Below are 19,529 nucleotides of genomic sequence, written 5' to 3' on the forward strand. Positions count from 1 at the left end.
CTCATTGGCCAACAAACTGTGGTACTAGAAATGAATTGGTTAAAAAGCATTAGCACGTAATAGTACACTTGAAATTATCATCTCTCTATTTATATATCTATATATAATTTATATTCTTATTGAGACTTTAACTGTATTAACAGCTTTTTTCTTTTAATAGCAGAGAAAATTGGAAACCTTGCACGATTTGAAATGTTACATATTTGGATTTTGTCCAATGCTATTTCTTTTTTTTTCCAGACAATTAAAGATATTCTTATATCAAGTAAACTAAAAACCAGCAAGGAACAAGATAATGAAAGGTATTTTTTTCCTTTTTTTTCCCTCAAACACGCTAGTAAACCATAAATGGAGAAAAAAACAAAAAACAATCTGTTCCATCTGCATGTGTATTTGAAAGCTTGATCGTATCATGTATTTAAACAAGACAATAAGAGCTGCAATCGCCAAGAATCCAACACGATTATGAACAACAGGACACCTTGCGTATTGTGTCAGTTTTCCTTTTTGCTAATAGGTTTCTGTATTTCCACATCTTTGACATACAAATAAAACCCAACAGTACATGAGTCGTTTAGCATTTTACACCAATAGCCGCCTTTATGTAATTTTTCTGGTCATGTTTTGTTTTTGCGCATTTGTTTTTTTTTTTTCCTCCCCTGACCTTTTTTTTCCCTTCAACATAGCCACATGAATGTTTTTTTTTTTTGTGGGACGGTTAGTGCTTTTGAATGACACCGTGCATTTTACATTCCAGTATACTTAAAAATGGAAAAATAATTAAAAGTTCAGTAAAGTGGTGAGATAAATGCATTTCTTCCATTGTTTACTGAGTTTTGTTTTTGCAGTGTTCATTGTGCAGTAACTTTGGATTTCAATTTTTTTTTCTGCCTCACTGCATTTTCCGTAGTGGTTAATTTTATATTTTGTTGGAATGACCTAATACGGCAATACCTAATATTCTCATTTCTTTATTTCTTCAGCTGAGAAAAGATGGGTGGTTCAGATTTGATAGCTTGTTCTCTATACTGCAATGCTACAGGATTCTCTATACTGCAGTGCTACAGGATTCTCTATACTGCAGTGCTACAGGATTCTCTATACGGCAATGCTACAGGATTGCAGTTTGTAGAGAAACCATTGCTTGGGCTTCACAGAGAGGCTAAGATGGCTGCCAGGAGACCTTCAGCAGTCCTTGGCTACCATAACAATTCTTTGACAGTCCTATAATCGCACCATTTAAATGCCGCTATTAAGTATTGAATGACAGGCATTTAAATAGTTAAACAACAGTAATCCTAGCAAGCTCTAGTTCCTGTGGGTACAACCAGATGCCGGCTGTGTAACAAAGACTACATCTGCTGGGTATGGTGTGGGTTTAACTCTGGAGCACATTCTTTACTTGGGGACCCAATTAGGACATATTATTACATCCTACATCGGGAATACTTTTTATTTACACGGACTCCCATGACAGCACGATGAGAGAGGGGATCCGCCCATTAGGAACAGGAAACCTACAGATACAAAAGGGCGGTACCTCTCCCTTGCCTCAGTTGGTTTCCTGTTCCTGAAGGGGACGGATGCCTACAGAAGGAGCCCAGGCCGGCCGGCCGAATACGGTAGCGGGGGGGTCTCCTACCTCGGCCGGTGCGGAGATCCCTGGAGACGCCACGGTGGTCCTTGCTGGATTTCACGGCAGTGGCGTTCGCAGCAGGGAGCGGAGTCCGGAGGATTTCCTGCCTCCATCAGCGCCGGTGCAGGTAAGTATTCCCATTGGTGATGCAGCGGTATGGCGTGGCTGCGGGTGCCGGGCTCAGGCGTGTGGGTGAGCTCCCGGAGCGCTGCGCCCCATCCCCGGCATCCTGCACAGCTCTCAGCGCGTGCTGGAGCATTTCCGGGTGCAGTGACGTCAGGGGGCGGGGTTAGCGGCCGCTGCCGGACGTCTGCGCATGCGCAGTCGTCCCAAGATGGCGGCGCCCATCGCGTCTGTGTGCCGGTTTTGACCGCAAGATCTCCTGCCCTCTGCTGTATCCTGGACCAATAGGGACAGCGCTGGCCCATCTGCTGACCGGATCCAAGGGGTATTTATGCAGGTGGAGATGTTAGATCCCTGCTTTTGGTCGCATTTCGTCATGGAGAGTGGTGGTGAGCAGCAGCAGCTGCCAGACGAGGTACGTCAGAAGCCCAAACAGAAGGATAGAGGCGACCAGCCCAGTCGTAAGAGCTCTTCCGAACAAGGATCCAGAGCTTCGACTAAAGAAACCCCTCGGATTCCGGTACTTTACTTTGGCGCACGGGTAAGTGATCTACGTGAAAGTTCACTCTGTGACGCGGGCCCCTTATACTTTATCATTCCAGGGGAAGAAGAGTACGGGAAAGTCTAAACATAAGGAGTGTGCCCTCTGTGGAGTCCCTCTACATGACTCTTGTTCAAAAAAACTATGTGCCCCCTGTATACAGCAGACGGTGAGGTCTACAGGAGCGGGTTGGTGGTAGTGACATTAGGTCAGATATTAGTTATCTCCTATATTGTCCTCCCCTAGGTAGCAGAAGAGTCCGTAACTCCGACAAATCTGAGGGAAATGATCCGGCTGGAAGTAAGGGAATCACTACGGTCCATAACCCAAGCGGAAGGCTCAAAGCATAGGACTCTCTTGGACGAAAGAGAGGAAAATTCCTATCTCTCCAGTCCTCTCTCCTCTTCATCAGATGAGGAGTCAGGACGATTCTGTCTACCCTTGGATAAAATCGACAAAGTTGTCAAATCAGTTAGAGGCACCATGGGTATAGAGGAACCTAAATCACAACCCTCGAAACAGGAGATGATGTTTAGCGGACTTGATCGTAAAAAACATAGATCTTTCCCGGTAAACGAAAAAATTCAGGACTTGATCCTTAGAGAATGGAAGAAACCAGAAAAAAAGGGGGCCTTACCACCAGCATTAAAACGCAGGTATCCCTTTGACGATCCGGTTGTGGATACATGGGATAAAGCTCCTAAATTGGACGCGGCTGTTGCAAAGGCGTCAAAGAAAGCCTCATTACCCTTTGAGGATATGGGGACCCTCAAGGATCCTCTGGACAGAAAAGCAGATATATTCCTTAAAGGTACCTGGGAGATGGCGGCTGGATCTCTCAGACCTGCTGTGGCGGCAACATGTACGGCCAGATCATTAATGGTCTGGCTAGATCAGTTAGAGTCTCAGCTTAAGGACGGTGCATCCAGGGACACTATTCTGAAGGCTCTACCGACCATCCAGAATGCTGCAGCCTTCCTATCGGACGCATCGGTGGACTCTGTCAGAATGGCGGCTAGAGCGGTAGGACTATCCAACGCGGCTCGCAGGGCCTTGTGGCTGAAATGCTGGTCAGGTGACATTCAGTCTAGAACCAAGCTCTGCGCCATTCCGTGTGAAGGACAATACCTCTTCGGTCCAACTCTGGACGAGTTGTTGGAAAAAGCAGGGGATGACAAAAAGACATTCCCCAATCTATATTCATCTTACCGCCGGCCGTTCAATCGAAGGAGATTTGGTCGCGGGAAGAAACGCGGGTCCTCTCCCACTAGAGAAAGTTTCAGATGGGAAGACAGACGCGGTAGAGGTACGGGATATATGTTTCGCCGTTCCTCAAAGGATCAGAAAAAACCGGACCAATGACTAGCGATCCCTGTGGGGGGTAGACTGTCAGCATTCTCTTCAGCTTGGCTTGACATTACAAACAGTAAATGGGTCAGAGGCATCATTACTGAAGGTCTAAAACTGGACTTCAATCACTGGCCTCGTGAAAAATTTAAATTAACCCCTTTACGTTCCTCCCCCCTTGAGCAAGCAGCCCTGGAAGCAGAGGTTATCAACTTATGTTCCAAGAACATGCTGATTGAAATTCCGGAATCAGAAAGAGGAAGGGGATTTTATTCTCCTCTTTTTCTGATTAAGAAACCAGACGGATCTTTTAGAACGATCATTAATCTCAAATGTCTTAATGAGTTCCTGGTCAATGAATCATTTAAAATGGAAACAATCAATTCAGCAATAAAAATGTTTAATCACTGTTTCATGGTAGTTGTAGATCTAAAAGATGCATACTATCATGTTCCAATACATGAACACTTCCAGAGATTCCTGAGAGTAGCTGTGTCAATGGGGGGCCAGATTCGCCATTTCCAGTTCAGAGCTCTTCCCTTCGTCTTATCGGCAGCTCCTAGGGTGTTTACAAAGTTAGTGGCCGAAGTCATGGCACACTTACGAGAGTCTGACATCCTAATTATTCCCTACTTGGATGACTTTCTTATAGTAAGGAGCTCTGCAGACCATTGCCGTTCTCAGCTAGAGACAGCCACATCCAAACTTGAGCATCTGGGGTGGATCGTAAATTACGAAAATTCTCGTTTACAGCCCCAGAAAATACAAAGATTTTTGGGACTATTGTTAAACTCAGAATCCCAACAGTGTTGTCTTCCACCCGACAAGTTGTTACATATCCAGCAACAGGTGTCTAGGGCAATTGATAAGCCATCCATGACCCTTAGACAGGCTATGTCACTATTGGGTTCTTTAACCTCTTGCATTCCCGCCGTCCGTTGGGCCCAGTTCCACACCAGACCGTTACAATCCGAGGTGCTGGTTAATGATAGAATCTTACAGGGGTCCCTGCAGAATCAGATTACCTTAGGTCCAAAAGCACTCACATCTCTTAGGTGGTGGCTAGACAGTGAAAACTTATCAGCGGGAGTTCCCTGGGTGTCACAGGTAACACGTGTTGTAACAACGGATGCTAGCCCTTCGGGTTGGGGAGCACACATGGATGACATGATGGTTCAGGGTCTATGGTCCCCTCCCCTAACATCAGCCTCCTCCAACCAGAAAGAGTTAATGGCAGTAGAGCTTTCAGTGAAAAAATTCCTCATATATCTGCAGGGTCATCATGTCAAGATCCTATCGGACAACCAGGTGGCAGTCGCATACATAAATCATCAGGGTGGAACTCATTCCGAGTCACTGATGAGAGTGGCGGATCGTCTGTTCCAGACAGCAGAAAATCACTTCTTATCCCTAACCGCTCTACACATAAGAGGAAAAGAAAACGTCAAAGCGGACTTTCTAAGCCGCAACACCTTGAGACAAGGGGAGTGGTCCCTAAACAATTGCGTGTTCGATCAGATCGTCCACAAATGGGGACATCCAGAAGTAGATTTATTTGCTACCAGGGACAACCGGAAGACAACAAAATTTTGTTCCCTAAATCCCAGGGAAAATCCTCTGACGGTAGACGCTTTTCTGATCAAATGGGATTTTCAACTGGCGTATGCATTTCCTCCACTAGGCCTGTTACCCCTAGTAGTCAGGAAGATAAGAGAAGATCGGGCCAGAGTTATATTGATTGCCCCATTCTGGCCCAGAAGGGCCTGGTTCACTTGGCTCAGGATCATGTCAGTGGAGGACCCCTGGGTACTTCCGGACATTCCAGATCTGCTCTACCAGGGTCCGATCAGTCATCCTCAAGTAAAGAATCTCCATTTAACGGCATGGATTTTGAAAGGGCGTTGCTAAAAAGCAAAGGGTTCTCCCCGAGTCTAATTGAGACCCTTATGAAAAGTAGAAAGCAAATAACCACAACAATTTACGCTAGAACCTGGCGGAAATTTCTGGCCTCTTCTGATTTTAATTTAGAAGAGGGATTACCTATAAAACAAATCTTAGAATTTCTGCAAAAAGGCTTAGAGCTAGATCTATCCACTAGTACTCTAAGGGTACAGGTCTCGGCCCTAGGGGCTCTATTTTCATGTAACATCGCCAATAATTATTGGATCTCGAGGTTCATTAAAGCATCTATTAGATCTAGACCCATACATAAAGATAGATCTATGCCTTGGGATCTCAACCTAGTACTGTCAGCATTGACTAGAGAGCCGTTTGAACCTTTACAATCAGCTTCAATTAAGGCCCTATCTCTTAAGACAGCTTTTCTTGTGGCAATTACATCTGCCCGTACAGTTGGGGACATACAAGCACTCTCCAGGGTATCCCCTTATACAGAGTTTCTACCAGACAGAGTAATCCTCAGACCGGACCCAGCCTATTTACCAAAAGTGTCATCACGGTTTCACAGGACACAGGAGATAGTTTTACCATCCTTCCTTCCCAATCCCTCCAACCCTAAAGAAGAACTACTCCATACATTAGATGTTAGGAGATGCCTGCTAGAATACATCTCTATTACTGACACATGGAAGAAAGATGATGCGTTGTTCTTATCTTTCCAAAACCCTAGAAAGGGACTTGGGGTATCAAAGTACACACTAGCAAAGTGGATTAGGGAGGCTATCTCTTTGGCTTACACTGCAGGTGGAGGTCCGGCTCCGCAGAATCTGAGGGCGCATTCCACCAGGGCCATGGCTACATCCTGGGCCGAAAAGTCTGGAGTATCAATCGACCAGATATGTAAGGCGGCCACATGGTCATCCCCGTCCACCTATAGGTTGGATTTGGGGGCTTCCTCTGATCTCACATTCGGGTTAAGGGTGCTACAGGCCATAGTCCCTCCCTAAGGAAGCTTACATCTCTGTAATTCTCTCGTCGTGCTGTCATGGGAGTCCGAGTAAAGCATTAAGCTACTTACTGGTAGCGGCATTTCTCGGAGGCCCATGACAGCACCCTTAGTTCCCTCCCTATTCACTGGGGGTTGCACTTCCTATAAATGTATATATTCCACAATACGATACCAGTTCCAATAGATGTCTGATATTTTGTATATAGTGTATATTTTTGTGTACCACTAACCGCGGTAGTCCTCTCAAGACTCTGAAATACAACTGAGGCAAGGGAGAGGTACCGCCCTTTTGTATCTGTAGGTTTCCTGTTCCTAATGGGCGGATCCCCTCTCTCGTCGTGCTGTCATGGGCCTCCGAGAAATGCCGCTACCAGTAAGTAGCTTAATGCTTTTTTTTAATCGCATCCAATTTCCTGTTCTTGACTCTTCTAGGGCCCAAACAGAGCCTTTAAGGGGTTTTCTCATTATCATAAATGGTTAAAATTATAAAGTCCTGGTAAAATCGAGCGACTTTGTTATTTATCTTTTATTATAAATCCATTCCCGAGAACAGGAATTTTGTAATGTTCTTGCGTACGACTCATTGCTTTTGTTATTGGTCTATCAGAGATGGTCAGTTCACTAGGCGAGGAATACCAGGCTTGTAAGCTCTTTTCCATAGAGCTTGTAAGTGCTGCACTGAACTGGCTAGCTGGATCCAGCCAACTTCAGTCCCTTTTCAGCTCTTCCTTTGCTGATGTGGCAAAGGTGCCTCTGCTCACACAATAAAAGAGAGCACAGTTGGGCCAGAGACGCCACAATACTGCTGCTACTATTAGTCTTGCTGCAGCATTATACGGCTCCCATCCAAGAAGAAAGGCAGGAGGGAACCTGTCAGGTCGAATAATGCTATTAACCTGTAGATATAGGGTTTATCTGCAGGGTAATAGGGTTGTGAAGGTGCCCGGCCACATTGCTGAAAGTGTAGCACCTGGGAGAAAATGAAGGTAATTTTGTCAGCGGGCCGCTGGCTTTCAGTCATGCAGACATCCCTGGAGCAGTTACAGTCACTTTTTACAGCACTGATAGCGCTGGCTATAAGCACTCCCTGACACCGACTGACACACTACTGAGCTGGCTATCAATCAGTGTCAGGACATTCTTACAGCCTCTGCTCTCTATGATGTGAATGGTGACTGTAATTGCTCTGGTCTTGCCTATATGACTGAAAACCGGCAGCTCCCGGAAGAAATAAATTAAATTTTCTCCCTGTTGCCACATTTTGTGGTTGGACACCTTCATAACCCTATTAACCTGCAGATTAACCTTATATCTGCAGGTTAATAGGGTTATCAAACATGATGGATTCCCTTTAATACTGAAGGAAAATAACCCTTTAATCGTAACACCTCAGAAAATAAATTTCTTAAGGTATGCAAAAATGTATACATGCCAATGTCTGCATGAGAAACAAAAATCAACAAAGTTGAAGAAACAGATTTAGTTTTAAGTTCATAAAAAAATAGATGTTTTGAAAGTGAATGTGCCTGTTTCTTAAATTCCATGAAAAGCCGTCTACCTGAATTGTCCTACCTAGTGGGTTAAGGTGATGACCAGAATTATGTGACTTTAAGACACCCACAGCCGATTTATTATTTGAGATTTCAAGTCACTTTTTTATTTGTCTTGATTTCAGTCATACCATTTGAACCAAATTCTTCTAAATACATATGCTGTTCATGAATTTGGCACAAAATCAAAAATGCTTTTTAGTTTTGTCTTGAACTTTCTTTGTGACTTTTCAGCACCACAAGTTGCAACTCCTTTAAAATTGCACTTTTGTCTAACAAAGCTCCAAGTTGAAAACTCTGCATGAAACCTTACTCTAGGGACTGGAGTCAGATGTCCCCAATTAATGCAACATTTAGTAAAAGTTGCTTGAATCTGTCTACAGCATCTGGAGGCTAAGCAAAGTTTTTGAGGAAAAATCAAAACACACTTTATTGAACCTGTCGCTATGAAAATGCAGTCCGATCTGCAGGCACCATGTAATGGAGCCGAGTAGATTGATATTTAGTTTTGTCAGACAAGATTCGGTATAACTGATTATTTTAAGCAAAATTCCAAATGATAATTCAAATTTGACCGTAAAATTTTAACCGCTAGACCCCAAACTTTCTGATAGATGTGTGTATTGTAAAGTGTTTTGTCTGGTGAAATATAAACTCATAAAAGGAATAAGTATTGTAAATAATTGCAAGTTTGTTGCAGGTTAAAACCATTACACTTAAAAAAATGAAGGGACTAAAGTAATGTATTCCCTCGTTATTTTTCAAAAAGTTTGTTTTTATTTCATAAAAAGGAATACAGAATTTAGGTAACTAAATGCTCTTGATTTTGGAGAATTTGCACTACTACTGCTAGACATTGAAAGTGTCTCCTCTGGTTAGAAATACTGACTTTTTTCATTTTTATTATATTTGTCCGTCACCACCTGCTTTTTCCAAGATATAGCAGGTGGTCCTACATACAGTTATGATCCTTTTGTGTGACACTAGTACTTTCCTCCCGAGCTTACTCTATTTCTAAGCTTTCTGACTGACTACAACTTATTCTGCCTTTTGAATCTGATGTCCTGTGAACATTTGAGCTTTAATTGCCTCATGCCAATAGCAGATGAGACGAGGATAATAACATTGAACAGATTCATCTCCAAGTGCTTGAAGCCCTACTGCTGCTTGGTGACCACTTTTCCTTGAGGACTTAGTCATGTCACGCAGCATTAAATTTAGCTAACCAGCGGGATGTGCCCTTTTTGTCATCAACAGGATGCTTCAAACATGCGATGAGTCAGTTGAACGTGACAGTTGCATTATTTTTCTTTACTTGCCTCTGAAGATGCTTGTTTCTATGAAGTAGATTATTCTTCAGTTCTTCCTTTGACCAGTGTTCTCTTCTGCTTCTGTAAGACAATGAGTTCATATGCCATGTGGAAATGAGTTATTTTTCTTAGCAGTAGGGTTTCATGAATTCCCTTTCCACCTCAACCATTGCAATTGATAGAACTAGAAAAAGCAGAGATTACGTCCAGACGTAGTGTTTGCTGGACCAACAAGAGTGTGGAAACATTTAAGGTTATATTCAGAAAAAAACATGAAAAATTTAGCTGTGTTTATCCAGTGAAAACAGATGAATTGTACATCTTGGTTCAATCAGTGTTGTGTCTGTGTCCTGTTCGTTTTCCATAGATGGTTTGAAATGCTACTGAGAATTGAGGCACAGTTCTGCAACTTAAAATATTTTTCTTGATAGACCAATGATCCGTGCGAAAAATTGGACATTGACTTTAATTAGTTTTTTTTAGTGTAAGTGCTGTCCAATCTAAACTCTGATAGCACTTACATGTTTATATCTTTCATGTGAATAGGCCCTAATAGCAGGAACATGCATAAAAATCATAGGGCCCAATAACAAAAGTCCTGATTGGGCCACCATCATCTAAAATACATTATTCTGCGAAGTAAGCAGGGTCACCGCACAAAGGTGCAGCCACAGAAGGGCATACCTTCCAGCTTTTGAAGACAAGGAGAGGGCCATGTATTCCAGCACCAAAGCTTTCCCTCTATTTTAGACCCTTAGGCTGCCGTCACACTAGCAGTATTTGGTCAGTATTTTACATCAGTATTTGTAAGCCAAAACCAGGAGTGGGTTATATATACAGAAGTGGTGCATATGTTTCTATTATACTTTTCTCTGATTGTTCCACTCCTGGTTTTGGCTTACAAATACTGATGTAAAATACTGACCAAATACTGCTGGTGTGACGGCAGCCTTAGTGTTCTCATACAGTACAGTGTGATCGAACCCACAAACAGTGCCACAGAAAGCATGATCCTCCGACAGTAATCACTCCATAGTATAATAGCTTCCGCAGCCCCCACACACGGCAAGATGGTCCTTGATACGCACTGCTTGCCTACAGTACACCACACACACAAACTAGTATAGAACCCAAATCGACTACATGGTATGATGTCTCCACACTCCACATTTTGGCTCCCATAATCCACAATAGAATCTGATGGCTCCCCACACATAGTATGATGTCCAAACAGCTCCCCGCCTACATTATGACGACCTTGCAACCTTTGACACACATGATTTCCAAAACACACACGCATTTGCACACACACACACAAACACACACACTCTATGATGGCCCTACAGTAGGTCTAATTCTGACTATATTTGGACTTAGATTGTGTCATTGCCTCCTGTGGCTTGTACTTTGGGGGAGCTGTATGTTTTCAGTTTCTGATCACGCCCCTTCCTGTCTTTTGTAGCTTCCACCTTTGGTCGCAGCACATACCTGTGTAGGTCTTGTCATAGGTTTAGTTGACATTTCTCCATTCATTTGGTTGTGCTTACGGGAGCCTGCAAAACATACAATGCAATAACGTTTTGGTTCGTGTAAGTTTCATCTGCAAGAGCAAAAGAAGAAGATACAGTGAAGCAAAAGTGTAAACAAGTATTAAATGTTTGCAATCTTTTAAATAAACTTTGCATGATTCAATAGTAAAAGCAAATAGTGTAAGAATTTTTTATATACATTTTGTTAAAGCAATATGCTTCTCCCTCTACCTATGAGCCATTGCTTCCTTTCCTCCTCCTCCTGAACTCTCCATCAATTCTGAAAAAAAAAAAACAGCTTAAATTTGGCTAGGTCAAAGCAAGATTGACAACAAGCTCCCAGTGGTGTCATTTTGCAGTTCTTGAAGTGTATGTAGAGAGGAGAGTGGGAGAGGTGAGATTCAAACATACAGACTCTGCTTTTCTGTAGGGGATTTATCTCACACCAGTGCTGGATTCACTGCTACACTGCTCATTACTTCTCTATAGTGTTCTCCTTGCTACATAGACAAAAGAGAGTAGGAATTCTTTGACATTGTGTATGGGAGACTTCATAGCAGCTAGTCTCCACCCACTAGTTTGTAAAGACCTAATAATTACAAGGGGATGGTGCAGAAACTAAAACTGATGAAAATTGAAATGCAAGTCATTGAATGAATAAATATTCCTTGTGTACACACAACATTTTCTCAAGAACTTCACCTGAAATGGTTGCATGTCACATGCTCATAGATAACCTACAAATAATTGTCATGTCTACATCTAAATAAATACGTAGCGATTGAGTTAATGTTGTATTGACAATTTTCAATTCTATTTTCAGGTTTTTTTTGTTTGTATGATGGTGCCCTTATATGACATCTGTATAGCTACAGTGCTTATTAGTGTAGCGTGTGGTAAAATAATGGAATACCTTAGGGAAACTCATCCTTAGATGAATCAGTAATGTTTTTATTCATTAGCTCTGGATATTTTTAGTGTTGTCTGATTTTATTCAATGGCATTCAACTTAAGAAATGCAAATAGTTTTGATTTCATTCTGTTTTCTAATGGATTTTCTTTCATTTTTAGATGGGAGCATTCCACTAGTGGAGAGGTAAATGCAATCACTTTGCATGTCTTTTATGTTTATGGAATCTCATTTTCTTTATTTTCATGGATGTCAAGTATCTTTAAATCACATATGGACTTTGAACCTGATCTTAGAGTCCATCTGCATTGATGTCTCTCGTTCTGGCACCCTTAAGCAACCCCCTTTTCTCTACATAATGCTACAATTCATAAATGGCTGTACTTTTCTCCCGTAAAGATTGGGAGCGGTTGCATTTATTTACGTTCCGTGACAGAAAATATTATTCAATATTTTTTTTTCTTTTTGGGGATTACAACTTCTTTTAATTGCAGCATTTGTTGTAAAATAAGACGTGAACTTTTTTTTTCACCTTTTGGAGAACATTTTGGAGTATCTAGGCTATTATTGTCAAATCTGCCAATGTGCAGAGATTATAGGTTAGGAGCATGCAGGATTATTTGTATTCTGTTTGGAAAGTCACTTTTCCTATAACAAGGGCACTTCTGGATTTAGCACTTCCAGGATTCCTCCTATCTAGGAAGAATCTTATCAGTAGCAGCTGCCATCTCTTGTCTCAGTAATGTGAAAAGTCTTCACTGAATACAGATTTTACCTCAGAATTGAGAATTTTGATAATGACTGATCAATTCTGTCAGAGAAAAAAGCACATTTCTCCAGTAAGCTATATGGCAAAGTTGGTTATTTTCATGTGTAATATTGATTTATGAAATGAAAACGACGGCTACTCATCGAAGAAAGTGTCATCTACAAATGGCAGCAACTTTGGGAGTAGATTGTAAGTCCATCTTCAACTTGGAAAGGTCAGTTGTGATCCCATAAGCAAAGATGTGTAAATGATCGCTTTTCCACTAATGCTTTTATTTTGGGTTAGTCTAGGACAGTGGAGATTGAAAATCTAGGACAGTGGTAATGTATGATGAGTGGGGGGGGGATCGTGTTTTATGAGGGGACAGGGTGTGTTTAGGTCGATGAAGTGCAATTTTTTTTAACCCCTTAGTGACAGAGCCAATTTGGTACTTAATGACCGAGCCAATTTTTACAATTCTGACCACTGTCACTTTATGAGGTTATAACTCTGGAACGCTTCAACGGATCCCGCTGATTCTGAGATTGTTTTTTCGTGACATATTGTACTTCATGTTAGTGGTAACATTTCTTCGATATTACTTGCGATTACTTATGAAAAAAATGGAAATATGGCGAAATTTTTTAAAATTTTGCAATTTTCAAACTTTGTATTTTTATGCCCTTAAATCAGAGAGGTATGTCACGAAAAATAGTTAATAAATAACATTTCCCACATGTCTACTTTACATCAGCACAATTTTGGAAACAAATTTTTTTTTTGTTAGGGAGTTATAAGGGTTAAAAAGTGACCAGCAATTTCTCATTTTTACAACACCATTTTTTTTAGGGACCACATCACATTTGAAGTCATTTTGAGGGGTCTATTGTTATGTTTGCTAATGACAGGTGTTATGAAGGCAATCCAGAAACACAGTGTGCTTAGCGATCAGAGCGCACACAGTGATCTGACAAATACCCAAAAATACAAGAACGAGCTCTGAGACGTGGAAACTCTGTAGACTGCACACCTGATCCTATCCTAAACACAACTAAAAGCGGCTGTGGATTGCGCCTAACAACTACCTAGGCAACTCGGCACAGCCTAAGAAACTAGCTAGCCTGAAGATAGAAAAATAGGCCTGACTTGCCCCAGAGAAATTCCCCAAAGGAAAAGGCAGCCCCCCACATATAATGACTGTGAGTAAGATGAAAAGACAAAACGTAGGGATGAAATAGATTCAGCAAAGTGGGGCCCGATATTCTAGGACAGAGCGAGGACAGTAAAGCGAACTTTGCAGTCTACAAAAAACCCTAAAGCAAAACCACGCAAAGGGGGCAAAAAAAACCCACCGTGCCGAACTAACGGCACGGCGGTACACCCTTTGCGTCTTAGAGCTTCCAGCAAAACAAAAGACAAGCTGGACAGAAAAAAAGCAACAAAAAAGCAAAAAGCACTTAGCTATACAGAGCAGCAGGTCACAGGAACAATCAGGAGAAACTCAGATCCAACACTGAAACATTGACAAGGAGCAAGGATAGCAGCATCAGGCGGAGTTAAGTAATGAAGCAGTCAACGAGCTCACCAGAACACCTGAGGGAGGAAGCTCAGAAGCTGCAGTACCACTTGTGACCACAGGAGTGAATTCAGCCACAGAATTCACAACAGTACCCCCCCTTGAGGAGGGGTCACCGAACCCTCACCAGAGCCCCCAGGCCGACCAGGATGAGCCGCATGAAAAGCACGAACAAGATCGGAAGCATGAACATCAGAGGCAAAAACCCAGGAATTATCTTCCTGAGCATAACCCTTCCATTTAACCAGATACTGGAGTTTCCGTCTAGAAACACGAGAATCCAAAATCTTCTCCACAATATACTCCAATTCCCCCTCCACCAAAACCGGGGCAGGAGGCTCAACAGATGGAACCATAGGTGCCACGTATCTCCGCAACAACGACCTATGGAATACATTATGTATGGAAAAGGAGTCTGGGAGGGTCAAACGAAAAGACACAGGATTGAGAACCTCAGAAATCCTATACGGACCAATAAAACGAGGTTTAAATTTAGGAGAGGAAACCTTCATAGGAATATGACGAGAAGATAACCAAACCAGATCCCCAACACGAAGTCGGGGACCCACATGGCGTCTGCGATTAGCGAAAAGTTGAGCTTTCTCCTGGGACAAGATCAAATTGTCCACTACCTGAGTCCAGATCTGCTGCAACCTATCCACCACAGAATCCACACCAGGACAGTCCGAAGACTCAACCTGTCCTGAAGAGAAACGAGGATGGAACCCAGAATTGCAAAAAAATGGAGAAACCAAGGTAGCCGAGCTGGCCCGATTATTAAGGGCGAACTCAGCCAACGGCAAAAAGGACACCCAATCATCCTGGTCTGCAGAAACAAAACATCTCAGATATGTTTCCAAGGTCTGATTGGTTCGTTCGGTCTGGCCATTTGTCTGAGGATGGAAAGCCGAGGAAAAGGATAGGTCAATGCCCATCCTACCACAAAAGGCTCGCCAGAACCTTGAAACAAACTGGGAACCTCTGTCAGAAACAATATTCTCAGGAATGCCATGCAACCGAACCACATGCTGAAAGAACAAAGGTACCAAATCAGAGGAGGAAGGCAATTTAGCCAAGGGCACCAGATGGACCATTTTAGAAAAGCGATCACAGACCACCCAAATGACTGACATCTTTTTAGAAACGGGAAGGTCAGAAATGAAATCCATCGAAATATGTGTCCAAGGCCTCTTTGGGACCGGCAAGGGCAAAAGCAACCCACTGGCACGAGAACAGCAGGGCTTAGCCCTAGCACAAATCCCACAGGACTGCACAAAAGTACGTACATCCCGTGACAGAGATGGCCACCAGAAGGATCTAGCCACTAACTCTCTGGTACCAAAGATTCCAGGATGACCAGCCAACACCGAACAATGAAGTTCAGAGATAAGTTTATTAGTCCACCTATCAGGGACGAACAGTTTCTCTGCTGGACAACGATCAGGTTTATTCGCCTGAAATTTTTGCAGCACCCGCCGCAAATCAGGGGAGATGGCAGACACAATGACTCCTTCCTTGAGGATACCCGCTGGCTCAGATAAACCCGGAGAGTCGGGCACAAAACTCCTAGACAGAGCATCCGCCTTCACATTTTTAGAGCCCGGAAGGCACGAAATCACAAAGTCGAAGCGGGCAAAAAATAACGACCAACGGGCCTGTCTAGGATTCAAGCGCTTGGCAGACTCGAGATAAGTCAAGTTCTTATGATCAGTCAATACCACCACGCGATGCTTAGCTCCTTCAAGCCAATGACGCCACTCCTCGAATGCCCACTTCATGGCCAGCAACTCTCGATTGCCCACATCATAATTACGCTCAGCGGGCGAAAACTTCCTGGAAAAGAAAGCACATGGTTTCATCACTGAGCAATCAGAACCTCTCTGTGACAAAACCGCCCCTGCTCCAATCTCAGAAGCATCAACCTCGACCTGGAACGGAAGAGAAACATCTGGCTGACACAACACAGGGGCAGAACAAAAACGACGCTTCAACTCCTGAAAAGCTTCCACAGCAGCAGAAGACCAATTAACCAAATCAGCACCCTTCTTGGTCAAATCGGTCAATGGTTTGGCAATGCTAGAAAAATTACAGATGAAGCGACGATAAAAATTAGCAAAGCCCAGGAACTTTTGCAGACTTTTCAGAGATGTCGGCTGAATCCAATCCTGGATGGCTTGGACCTTAACTGGATCCATCTCGATAGTAGAAGGGGTAAAGATGAACCCCAAAAATGAAACTTTCTGCACACCGAAGAGACACTTTGATCCCTTCACAAACAAAGAGTTAGCACGCAGGACCTGAAAAACCATTCTGACCTGCTTCACATGAGACTCCCAATCATCTGAGAAGATCAAAATGTCATCCAAGTAAACAATCAGGAATTTATCCAGATACTCACGGAAGATGTCATGCATAAAAGACTGAAACACAGATGGAGCATTGGCAAGTCCGAACGGCATCACTAGATACTCAAAATGACCCTCGGGCGTATTGAATGCAGTTTTCCATTCATCTCCTTGCCTGATTCTCACCAGATTATACGCACCACGAAGATCTATCTTAGTGAACCAACTAGCCCCCTTAATCCGAGCAAACAAGTCAGATAACAATGGCAAGGGATACTGAAATTTAACAGTGATCTTATTAAGAAGGCGGTAATCAATACACGGTCTCAGCGAACCATCCTTCTTGGCTACAAAGAAGAACCCTGCTCCCAGTGGTGATGACGATGGGCGAATATGTCCCTTCTCCAGGGATTCCTTCACATAACTGCGCATAGCGGCGTGTTCGGGCACGGATAAATTAAATAATCGACCTTTGGGGAATTTACTACCAGGAATCAAATTGATAGCACAATCACAATTCCTATGCGGAGGTAGAGCATCGGACTTGGGCTCTTCAAATACATCCTGATAATCAGACAAGAACTCTGGGACCTCAGAAGGGGTGGATGACGAAATCGACAAAAATGGAACATCACCATGTACCCCCTGACAACCCCAGCTGGATACCGACATGGAATTCCAATCCAATACTGGATTATGGGTTTGTAGCCATGGCAACCCCAACACGACCACATCATGCAGATTATGCAACACCAGAAAGCGAATAACTTCCTGATGTGCAGGAGCCATGCACATGGTCAGCTGGGCCCAGTATTGAGGTTTATTCTTGGCCAAAGGTGTAGCATCAATTCCTCTCAATGGAATAGGACACCGCAAAGGCTCCAAGAAAAACCCACAACGTTTAGCATAATCCAAATCCATCAGATTCAGGGCAGTGCCCGAATCCACAAACGCCATGACAGAAAACGACGACAAAGAGCATATCAAGGTAATGGACAGAAGGAATTTGGACTGTACAGTACCAATGACGGCAGACCTAGCGGACCGCTTAGTGCGCTTAGGACAATCAGAAATAGCATGAGTGGAATCACCACAGTAGAAACACAGACCATTCAGACGTCTGTATTCCTGCCGTTCAACTCTAGTCATAGTCCTATCGCACTGCATAGGCTCAGGTTTAACCTCAGGCAGTACCGCCAAATGGTGCACAGATTTACGCTCGCGCAAGCGTCGACCGATCTGAATGGCCAAAGACAAAGACTCATTCAAACCAGCAGGCATAGGAAATCCCACCATGACATCCTTAAGAGCCTCAGAGAGACCCTTTCTGAACAAAGCTGCCAGCGCAGATTCATTCCACTGAGTGAGTACTGACCATTTCCTAAATTTCTGACAATATACTTCTATATCATCCTGACCCTGGCACAAAGCCAGCAAATTTTTCTCAGCCTGATCCACTGAATTAGGCTCATCGTACAGCAATCCGAGCGCCAGGAAAAACGCATCGACACTACTCAATGCAGGGTCTCCTGGCGCAAGAGAAAATGCCCAGTCTTGAGGGTCACCGCGCAAAAAAGAAATAATAATCAAAACCTGTTGAATAGGATTACCAGAAGAATGAGGTTTCAAGGCCAAAAATAGCTTACAATTATTTTTGAAACTTAGTTCTATCTCCAAAAAACAAATCAGGAATAGGAATTCTTGGTTCTAACATAGATTTCTGATCAATAGTATCTTGAATTTTTTGTACATTTATAACGAGATTATCCATTGAAGAGCACAGACCCTGAATATCCATGTCCACACCTGTGTCCAGAATCACCCAAATGTCTAGGGGAAAAAAAAAGTGAACACAGAGCAGAAAAAAAAAAAAAATGATGTCAGAACTTTTTCTTTCCCTCTATTGAGAATCATTAGTTTGGGCTCCTTGTACTGTTATGTTTGCTAATGACAGGTGTTATGAAGGCAATCCAGAAACACAGTGTGCTTAGCGATCAGAGCGCACACAGTGATCTGACAAATACCCAAAAATACAAGAACGAGCTCTGAGACGTGGAAACTCTGTAGACTGCACACCTGATCCTATCCTAAACACAACTAAAAGCGGCTGTGGATTGCGCCTAACAACTACCTAGGCAACTCGGCACAGCCTAAGAAACTAGCTAGCCTGAAGATAGAAAAATAGGCCTGACTTGCCCCAGAGAAATTCCCCAAAGGAAAAGGCAGCCCCCCACATATAATGACTGTGAGTAAGATGAAAAGACAAAACGTAGGGATGAAATAGATTCAGCAAAGTGGGGCCCGATATTCTAGGACAGAGCGAGGACAGTAAAGCGAACTTTGCAGTCTACAAAAAACCCTAAAGCAAAACCACGCAAAGGGGGCAAAAAAAAACCACCGTGCCGAACTAACGGCACGGCGGTACACCCTTTGCGTCTCAGAGCTTCCAGCAAAACAAAAGACAAGCTGGACAGAAAAAAAGCAACAAAAAAGCAAAAAGCACTTAGCTATACAGAGCAGCAGGTCACAGGAACAATCAGGAGAAGCTCAGATCCAACACTGAAACATTGACAAGGAGCAAGGATAGCAGCATCAGGCGGAGTTAAGTAATGAAGCAGTCAACGAGCTCACCAGAACACCTGAGGGAGGAAGCTCAGAAGCTGCAGTACCACTTGTGACCACAGGAGTGAATTCAGCCACAGAATTCACACCAGTCTATATGATAGAAAATAACGACGTGTGACACCATTTTAAAAACTACACCCCTCAAGGTTCTCAAAACCACATTCAAGAAGTTTATTAACCCTTTACGTGCTTCACAGAAACTGAAACAATGTGGAAGGAAAAAATGAACATTTAACTTTTTTTTGCAAACATCTTAATTCAGAACCATTTTTTTTATTTTCACATGTGTAAAAACAGAAATGTAACCATAAATTTTGTTATGCAATTTCTCCTGAATACGCCAATACCCCATATGTGGGGGTAAACCACTTTTTGGACGCA

At 43.0% G+C, this 19,529-nt stretch overlaps 1 protein-coding gene across 2 annotated transcripts in view; it reads left to right on the forward strand.

The window, feature by feature from the left end:
* Nucleotides 1-19,529, forward strand: part of DPY19L1 (dpy-19 like C-mannosyltransferase 1) — a 259,028-nt gene that overhangs the window by 166,840 nt on the left and 72,659 nt on the right. For both annotated transcript variants that reach the window (XR_011314012.1, XM_069730266.1), the window contains exons 16-17: nt 241-302; nt 12,016-12,040. Coding sequence is in view for 1 of the 2 variants with exons in the window: in XM_069730266.1 (XP_069586367.1) it covers nt 241-302; nt 12,016-12,040 (87 nt within the window). In the remaining variant the exon portion in view is untranslated. The remainder of the gene's footprint in view (nt 1-240; nt 303-12,015; nt 12,041-19,529) is intronic.

The sequence above is a fragment of the Ranitomeya imitator genome, chromosome 6 (assembly GCF_032444005.1).
Source record: "Ranitomeya imitator isolate aRanImi1 chromosome 6, aRanImi1.pri, whole genome shotgun sequence".
Lineage (NCBI taxonomy): Eukaryota > Metazoa > Chordata > Amphibia > Anura > Dendrobatidae > Ranitomeya > Ranitomeya imitator.